Below are 10,454 nucleotides of genomic sequence, written 5' to 3' on the forward strand. Positions count from 1 at the left end.
AAAAAAAAAATAAAAAATTGAAAAAAAAAAAAAAAAAAAAAAAAAAAAAAAAAAACCAAACATGGTTTCAACACAAACAAGCCATTAAACTTTGTTCATACAATCTTTAGACAGGCCTATGCTAAAGAAAGGTGACCTTGAGGACCACAGTCTTCCCCAACCCTGATAATGCTGAGGGACTGTGCCATCAGTTTCAGCCAATGTATCTGAAGGAAGAGAAAGCCATTGACAGTGTGAGACCCAGACCTTCCCTCTATTGTTTTTTTCTGGAATAAGCCATTCCAAATTGCCTTCGATTGACTGCAGTGGAGTAAATGTGGCATCATTTCAGAGACACCTTCATTCCCCACCTGTCCCTCCTCCAAACATACACACACACCCTTTGTTACTTTAGCTCCAAGTTCTGACTACTGGAAAAGCACTGCATTTCAAAATGTAAAAGAAGTTTAATGACAGGCCGAGCCCGTGGCGCACTCGGGAGAGTGCAGCGCTTCGGATCCTATATAGGAATGACCGGTGCACTCACAGCGCTCACTGGCTGAGCGCGGTGCGGCCGGTCTCAAAAAGGACAAAAAAAAAAAAAGAAGTTTAATGACACTGGACTCAACCTGATTTCAACAGAGTTTACTGAAGTCTTCTTATGCTGTATAAAGCCTCTTTATTTTCTAGTTGCTTACCTTCTTACATTAGTGACTGAATGAGAGTAATTTAATCAATGTGGACATGTAACTTAAAAAGTAAAGATTACTCTTTTTGGAAAAGGATGGAGTAAAAAAGTGCTAGAAGGTTTCAGAAAGAGCAGGACTTGGGCCTGTGATATGATATGCCCTGTTCCCGGCATGGATAGGCGTGGGTATACAACATCTCTATTTGCAGGATTAAGACTTTTAAATATTTAGTAGTTACACAGTAAATATATTTACAAAATATATGTTGAGTATAAACATTAACAACAAAGCAAAACCCCACGTACCCACCAGTCAGTTACAGAACAAGCCTCTCACCTCTCCAGCTCCACTACATGACCCTCCCCATCTCTTTGCCCACAACCCCACCTCCCCTTGAGGCACCACCATCCTGAATTTTGTCATCATTGTCTTACTTTTCCTCATATTTTTGCACCATGTGTTTGTATAAGGTAAAGAATATAGAGAAGAGCTCTGCATGTTTCAGAACCCATGTAAATAAAATGCGGTTTCCTTTGCAACTTGTCTAGCCACAGTTCATTCAGGATTTCTTTCTGTGTGTGTGTGTGTGTGTGTGTGTGTGTGTGTGTGTGTGTGTGTGTGTGTGTATGCATGTGCAATAATTCTCCTCTTTGCTATATTCTATCATATAAATGTACCATGATTTGTTTATCCATTCCTCTGCTGATGGTCATGAGGGTTGTTTCCAGTTTTGTTTTAGATTAGTGACTTTTGGTGAAATGCAACACATTGTTAGAGATTATAGGAAGATACATGATTGGGCATAAAGTGAGATCTGCAGTTCACAGAATGAATCCTAACAAAGGGTAGGTTAAAAAAACCTGAAAATTCTATCCCTAAGGTTAGAACATATGGTATGAAGGTGGAAAAGTAGTAGTTGAAGAGCTGGCTTATCCTACTTCTCTGGCCACCTTGTGAAGACTTTGGATGCTATGTTAAAGTTTATACCTTAGGGCCGGCCCGGTGGCGCACTCGGTTGGGAGTGCGGCGGCGCTCCCGCTGAGGGTTCGGATCCCATATAGAGACCGGTCCGCTCACTGGCTGAGCGCGGTGCGGGCGCGACACCGAGGGTTGCGATCCCGTTACCGGTCAGGAAAAAACACAAAAAGGAAAAAAAAAAAAAAAAGTTTATACCTTAGTCTGATTTAACTAATTACGTCCTCGCTTATCCTGGAAAAAACTGAAGGAGACATCATTCTGATTCTAAGCTAGTGATTCTTAACCTTTTGCGGAGGGAGAGATCCCTCTAAAATTGAATGGAAAATGAATACCCACTCCTTAGGAAAATACACAAATACATTTTGCATATAATTTCAAGGGGTTCCCACCCTGACAGACACTCAGAAGTCTATCCATAGATCCCAGTAAAGAAACTCAGACTAAAGTGCAAGTGAGAATTAGCTAATACTGATAAAGAAAATGAAACAAAACTAAACTAAAGACAAACAAGAGAAGACTAGAATACTAATTTTGTATAAAGACTCTAACTATTTAACCAAACTGGAACAAAAATAACAACAAAAATCCATCAAAATGCAGCAGGAGGCTAGGAGGTTAAGAATAGAGATGACACTCCCTTCCCACTTCTTCATTATCCAGAATGTTCACAATTTTAATAGATTCATATTTATTTTCATGTGGTAATACTAATTTATGCTAGAAAAAGCATACAAATTTAAATGCATTCCTTCCTAAATTCTTCCCTTCCAAATCGCCACTTTATCCCTGTCTTTCCTTCATCCCAAATTTTCAGTAGTGAACATGAAACCATTCTTTGTACCAGTTGTGATGTGCAGCATTTTTTTCTTGTGTTGTTTGTTTGTTCTGGCAGCTGGACAGTACAAGAATCAAACCCTGGACCTTGATAGTGATGTGCAGCATTTGGTTTAGAAACATACATGTGTGAATGCAAAAGCCTTTTAAAACATACAATGTATGCAACATACAGTAAAAATGCCAGGGTTCCTTCTGTCCCACTAATACTGGACACTGAAGGAAAAAAAGACTGGGCAAAGGAAGATTGATAAATATATGAATAAGATTTACCAAAGGGCAAAAGACAGAATCCTGTGGTTAAAGACAAAGCAAAAAACTGGGATATTCTAATTCAATCACCTGATGCGGTGTATCTCACATCATAAGTAAAGACTAGTTTTATCTATTTCCTGTTTTTCTAAGGGAATTTATATAGGTTCAATGTCTCCAGATTTATACCTATAATCTAATTATAAGTGTGAACAGTTAGATCACTAACTTTGCCCTATTTTCCCTTTTACAAAATAATCAGACAACAAAAAATGTTTCCAAAGTGGGAGAAACTTGGAATATAATATATTACTGAACAAAGCCATTTGTATGCGCTCAGGACTCCAAAATGCCAGGGCAGTAACATTTATCTGTGCCTTGGAAAATATTTCCTCCGAAACCAGAAAGTGCTCAAATAAAACGACTACTACTCAGTTTTCAGATTTGGCACATTCACTAAAGTATTCTTCATAGCCTTCTATTTTTTCATAACAGACCTTATGGTAGGAACATTCCAATGCATTCCATTTGCAATCAGCCATAATCCCTGTGAGCAGCAGTCCAGGCCAGCTTGCCAGTATAGCAGCCTTTTCAATGCAGCTAACACATGTGGCTACAGTATATTTATTTCATTTTTGCAACAATTCTATGTTCAAAATATATGTACTCTCCCAATCTAAGCCCAATTTTTTTTTTAAAAAAAGCCATTAATACTTTCCAAACATAGCATCTTTCACACAAATGCCCCACTTAAAAAATCTCTCATTTAAAAATTTGAATTACATATTAGTCAAATTACTAAGAAATTGCCATATAAGACCAAAAACAGAAACAGAAAACTAAAGGAAAGTTTTCAAATGTTGGATACAACAGTTCTCGTACAATTAGTTAAAGATTTCTGAGAACAGACTCCCTTTCAAGGGAAACAAAATGACCCTGAATCTCTGAGCCATGACAAAGTAAGTATTTAGCTAGAAAATAAACCCTAATTTTTCCAAGGCCAATTCTTCTAATGAGGATTTTTGTTTCAGTAGATTCTTAATTTAAAAGTCCCAAATTTCTCCTGCTGAAATTTTGCGTGCGGCGAGGCAATGTGTTATAGTCAGTTGAGGGTCAGGAGTGCCATTATCTAATCCTAATACTACCACCAATAAGCTCAAATAATAAGCTACAATTATAAAAATTTCCCCAAATATACTGAATGCTTATTTTATTTTATTTTATTTTTTTTATTTAAATGTTTTGGCAGCTGTCAGATATGGGGGATCCAAAACCTTGGCCTTGGTGTTATAACACTGCACTCTAACCAACTGAGCTATGAACGTTTAGTTTAAATCCTATTCACTCCTCAAGTCCAGTTTAAATACCATGTCATGGATAAATTCTTACTTATGCCCTCTGCCAACCCACATTTGCATTTTCTTAAAACCCTTTTTCATAGCAATTATCACTTTGATCACTTTTACTTTGTATTGGTGTTATTTTAGTATGTTTTATCTCTCCTATCACAACTTTTAAATTGCCCTAAGGGCAGGACCCCATGTTACATACAACTCTGTGATTCCTACAGACTCACATTATAGCAGACTTTCAAAAGGGCATAAGGGAAAAAAAGGACGGGCAAGGCAGAGCCACTCGGCCTGTTGTCTAGGAAGGTTTTGAAAATATGGTGGAAAAACCATTAGCACTTCAGCACTGTGCTTGAGGTGGTTCACAGTTTGGTTTCCATGGTACTAGTACAATATAACCAAGCCCATTCTAAACAAATTATTAATTACTTTTACTACAAACCTAGTGTCTCTTCTTTAATGTTTCATCAAAATACATAGCAATATTTTCAATAATTCTGGAGAGGTTTTTGTGTGAGATAAGCAAAAATGGGTGAACAGTTTATATACCCAGAAACTCTAAAATTTTATGGCCCTACTCTCAGAAGCTGTTCAACTAGGATTCTTTTTTTCTTCTTCAGATTGTTTTCTACAACAAATGAAAACTTCCGAAATCCTTTATTCAGAGTGAACGTCATATTCTGATAACTACTTTTTTCTCCTAAACTGACATTATTTTGTATATAATCAAAACAATAAGGTCAAAACAAGAGCGACATATCTTAGAAACAATGAGACTTAATTCCTTCTTTATTAGCCATCAATAATTGAGTTTTAATCCAGATGATCAAAAAATAGCAAAATCAGAAATCAAGCAGACCCATATTCGATTTCTCATAACTACCCAGAGCTATAGAAACCCAGAACTACAAAAAAGCTTTAAAATTTTAGCACATACTCTGATAATTTTATTTTCCTGGATAGTCAATTGATTACTTTTTGATACTCTATTTAGTACTTAGCATATTTTCTACTCAGTATATAATAGATACTTGCTAATAAATACAACCTTGTTAACTTATATGTATATTCTTTCATGCTAAACTATCAAAAAAAAAAAACCCAACTCACGTATTATAAACATGAATTGTATCATTCAGGAATTTAAAACATACAATGCAATCAAGACTGAAAAATAAACTACTATTACACATTATCACTAATTGAAAGGGAAAATAACTATCTTAGAGAAAGATGCTGCTGCTTAAACTGTCTCTAGGAGGAAATCTAAATTATTACTGGGAAGAAACCTAACATAAGTTGCTTCTAGGAAGTGGAACTTCCTAGATAGGTTATATGATATAGTTGACTACATCACAGGATGAGAGGAAGTCTGTATTGCACACTCTTTGTACCTTCTGAATTGTATACTTTGTGAGTGAATGTTTCACTTATTCACAAAAGTAAATCAAAATTGGGGGGGGGATAATGCTATTTGGCCTTGACAATAAATACAAACATAACCAATTTAAGATGTGGGCATTCTAAAATGATCTGTCATCAAGAAAAAATATTAGTATCATTACTTGTACTAATAAAAACTTTCCATTTACTTATATGATAAATTGATTTTCGCATTTCTTGGATACGGCCTTTTAATACTTATTTCCTGCTTAAAAGTTTTTAGTAAAATTTCCAACCGTACAAGGAGAGTAGCAACAGATACCCCCAGCATTAAAGAAAATAGATCCTCATGACACTGGGGATTTCTCTTGGATAGGCAAGAGACATTCAGTATGTGAAACATACAGAGAAAAGTAGTTCTTTTTGGAACCACTTCCTGCTCTTGATCCAGGATTACCTAAAGTCCACCTTTTAAAAGAACTTGTGATATATACCAACCCACATATTTAGAGCCAATGCCAAGAGCAAAAAATGCCTCCAAACAAAGCAATTTATTTTCTCATCTCAACAGATAAAGAAAAACAAAGTTATAATTAATTGTATTATTCACAGAGAGAAATGACAGGCTCAATAATTAGGGCTTAGTTACATAATGTATAAAATTTAATTATTAAAATGAAGTACAGGGCCGGCCTGGTGGCGCACTGGAAAATGCACCGCTTGGGAGCGCGGCGGCACTCCCGCCGAGGGTTCGGATCCCATGTGGAGACCAGTTCCCGCTCACTGGCTGAGCGTGGTGTGGGCACAACACCGAGGGTTGCGATCCCGTTGCCGGTCAGTAAAAAAGACAAAAAGGAAAAAAAAAAATGAAGTACAAACAATAACACAGTTTAAATGAATGACATTCAGGGCCGAGACCATGGGGGCACTCGGGAGGGTGTGGCGCTGGGAGTGCGGCAGCGCTGGGAGGTTCGGATTCTATATAGGGATGACCGGTGCGCTCACAGTGCTCACTGGCTGAGCGCGGTGCAGCCGGTCTCAAAAAGGACAAAAAAAAAAATTTTTTTTTAAAAGAATGACATTCAAGAACATAAACATTTAACATGTTATTCTCTAGTTTAATTGAGTCTAGACCAAACTTTAAGAAAGGAGCAAATGGTCAATATTAACTTTTTAAAAATAGCTTTACTCCGATATAATTTATATACCTGTTTAAGGTGTACAATTCAATATTGATTGTTGCATCTTTTTCTTTGACAATTATTCACAGAATATAATTCGTATAACCACTGACACAATTGACAAATGTAAAATACAACGGTACAGCTTTACTTTTGAATCTTTTTTTTAAAAAAACAGACAGTTGCAAGCTCTATATATCAAGCTCAGAGAAGAGGTTAAGCAAAAAATAAAAAATAGGAGTATAAGAAAGTTGTACATGAACTAGGGCCGGCCCGGTGGTGCACTGGAGAGTGCGCCGCTTGGGAGCGCGGCGGCGCTCCCGCCGAGGGTTCGGATCCCATGTGGAGACCAGTTCCCGCTCACTGGCTGAGCACAGTGCGGGCGCAACAACGAGGGTTGCGATCCCGTTGCCGGTCAGTAAAAAAAAAAAGACAAAAAAAGGAAAAAAAAAAAAAAAGTTGTACATGAACTACCTGAAATGTGGGCTGCAATATTTAGCTGTATTTCTGTGAAACAAATATTTCCCACTGGTAGACTCCTCTACACAGAACACTGGCAAACGGCGCACAAGCAGATGAGGTCAGAATGGTTACTGCAGCAGTAACTAGCATCTGAAAGAGCAACCATTCTGCTTTATCACAAAGTTACAGTTTTATAGATGGTAAAGCCTACCTTTATTTTAAGTAATAATTTGCCTACAGACCCACGTCAAGTAATTTAGTAGTGCAAGTACAAAAGAAACTAGCGTAAGTCACTTTTCATCTAAGCAATTCTATCGAGTAACAAGCTAGGAAACAATGACTGATAATTTTAGTAAACATTTACAAGCTTATAGTTATATCCATCATTCAACTCAAAGAACCATTATAAGGTAGAAGAGTAAGTTTTAATTACATCTTGGCAAGCTAAAGTGCTATTTTAAATCAAGAAAGAAAATGATTGAATCTTGGGGCCTCAATAGGCATATTCCACGACAGGATTTAGTAAAAATCACTGTTTAAAACCTTTAATATTATTAATATTTCAACTTAATAAGCATTAACAGTAGCTAAATTAGTTCAGTTATGCAGGGTTTCTCAATTGTAAAGAGCAAAATAAACAGTCCATATTTAAACATACTGCAGCAAATATCACAGAAGGGAAAGTATTCAATAGATTATGCAGAATAGCAAAGTTCAAAATGTTAATAAACAAATGTTCATTTATTCTGACCACAGCAAGAAGGGAAGGAAGGGAGGAGAGGAAGGTGAGATATAAAACTGATAGAAAAAAACAGGTACTCACTGGTCGAGTTGCCTTGCATCTGAATGATACACTTGGACTCCTTGCTAGTCTCTCGAGAATTGAAGGGCCTCACCCGGACAGCTACCTTCACTGAGGCTCCCGACATTCTGATGGCCTTGTTATATATATGCAGTCCAGAAATAAAGAATCAAATCTTCTTTTGAAGTTATGTTCAAGTTCACTTTAAAAAGAAAAAAAATCACATACAAGGTAGTCAGAATTAAAGAAAGCATGGGCTAACGTAAGCATGAGAGCTACTATTTTAGTTCTATTTCTATTTCCATTTCTAAAAACTTCATTCCTTTTCTCTCCTGCAAATCTTATATCCTCAACAGTAAATTATCAAATAGAAAATTAAAGACTAAAATTTGTTTCCTATTCCATTATCCCTTTCCCATATGTAAAAAGTCCCTAAACTTATTAATAAAAAATATAACTGCAAAGTAACAGGCATTTATATTGCTTTCTGTGTTTCCGAATGAATCTTCAGTAACATGAAAAACACAGAATGTTTACTTGTCGAAGAAGTTCCTTAAATAGGTAACTTTCCATCTGCAAACCACATTACTTTTCTTTAAAGAAATGCATTGAACTTTCTATAATTTAATTACAGTTTGAAACATTTGCTTACATGACGTATAATTAAACAGCAAAGGACAAAGATAAATTCTAGCCTGCTCCTTTAACTAAGCCATGCAGTAATCTTTAATTTCAATGATGCCTTGCATATCTCGTTTGAAACCTCACAACCACCCTAGTACAATAAGCAGAGAAGTTTCCAAGAGACCTGGGTTCTATCCTCATATGTGCCACTGACTCATAGCAGAATCAAATCACTACATTTCACCACTGAAAGAAGCCTCAGGAAAAATGTGAACATTTTTCAGAGGAATTGTTTCCCTCCCAACATAACAAAACAAACACTATTCTGTGAAAACAACCCACAAAAGTTCCACAAGAAAACAACCAATGTCTCTAGTGAGAAATCTGTACTCTACCCATTATATAAACATCTACAAGAAGAACCAAATAAAAGAAAAAACTAAGAAAGAAAAGTATTTATGAGTCCAATTATCAGGGAACCCCAACAGTACTTAAATCTAACCAATTTTTTCTACATAATTAAGTAGAGAACTGGAATGCTAACCTCCAGCTGCACACCACCACCAATGTGCCCATCAGGAAAAGGCAAAAAAACAAAACAAAAAAACCAAAATGTCATTCTCTACCTCATTACTCTATCTTATTTTCTTAATTGCATTCTCACTATTTGAAATTCTTGCTTTTTGAAACATGTCTCTTGTCTGTCTCTCATACCACTACTAGAATGCCCAGAAATCTTCTCTGTCTGTTTGCTAGCACTTAGAACAGTACCTGATGTAAGAACTCAGTAAATGTTTGCTGAAGAAATAAATTAATGAATCATATTTCTCAGTTGTGAGAATTATTTGTTTAAGTCTTTTGCCGGGTTTATAGATTTTCTGTTTTTGTTTCAAATGATTACAATATTTTTTGATACTTCCTGTAAATATTTTTTCTAGTCTAGTTTCTCATTTTATTTTACATTAAAATGATATCTCTTTATGGAACATATCAAATATTTTTGTGATCACATTTACCAAATAAAAGCTTAGAGTTATTAACCCTAATAAATTAGTTATTAATAAATGTAGCATGACTTATATTCAATAGTTGAGTACTTTGCCAAGGCCACGAATGAAGCATTCAGAAAAAGCAAGTCATAGAGAATACATTCCAAACCCCCAGAGTTCCCTTTGATATATAGCCATCATCTTAATACCCATCATGTCCAAAAACTCATTATCTTCTCCCCCAAAATAGCAATTTCTGCTAATCTTCTTATTTCTATCAACATTATTCTCCCAAGCCCCAATACCATAAATCTGGAGTCATCTTTGTTTCCTTCTCTTTGAATCCTCTTATTAATATTATAATGAAATAACATATGAAAAATTTTAAGACATAAATTTGTATTATTCTATGCTTCCCTTCCTCTCATTCCCATTGCCATTACCCTAAAATCCATGTCCTTACTACCATATACCTAGAATACTTGCAATAGCCAAACTGTTCTTTAAGCTTTTAGTATTTGATCCAATAGTCCTTAAACAAGGTTGCACAAAACAGAATCACACCAGGGTCCTGTGAAAAGCAAATGAGCCTAGATTCCTTCAATCTGGTATTCAACAGTTTTGAGACAGGCCCCAGCTATGGGTTTGTTTGTTTTTAATTTTTCAAAGATGCTGTGGCGATCCCTAGCTAAGAACCACTGCTTTAAGCAACTGCTAAACACTGTTGCAAAATCAACCTTTCTAAAACACGACTTTCAATGTCACTCCCAATTGCAAGAAATGTCTCTTACTCCCTAGGGCTAACAAGATCAAGACCAAAGTCAAGGTACTCTGTTCTAGACAAGCTCCTTTACTATCCCACACCCATGTTCTCCTCATTATTTCGCCCCTACAATGGGCATATGAGTTTTCACTTTATTCTCTACTTGATT

General features: G+C 36.1%; 1 protein-coding gene across 2 annotated transcripts in view; it reads right to left on the minus strand.

Annotated features, from left to right (window-relative positions):
• KIF1B (kinesin family member 1B) overlaps positions 1-8,103 on the minus strand; it is a 123,566-nt gene extending 115,463 nt beyond the window's left edge. The window contains exon 1 of one of the 2 annotated variants that reach the window (XM_008568817.1): positions 7,931-8,103. In XM_008568817.1, coding sequence (XP_008567039.1) covers positions 7,931-8,036 — 106 coding nt within the window. In that variant the 5' untranslated portion in view covers positions 8,037-8,103. The remainder of the gene's footprint in view (positions 1-7,930) is intronic. The other variant, XM_008568818.1, reaches the window with a different exon arrangement.
• Between the last annotated feature and the right edge of the window lie 2,351 nt (positions 8,104-10,454).

Source organism: Galeopterus variegatus, unplaced genomic scaffold (genome assembly GCF_000696425.1).
Source record: "Galeopterus variegatus unplaced genomic scaffold, G_variegatus-3.0.2 Scaffold445, whole genome shotgun sequence".
Classification (NCBI taxonomy): Eukaryota; Metazoa; Chordata; class Mammalia; order Dermoptera; family Cynocephalidae; genus Galeopterus; species Galeopterus variegatus.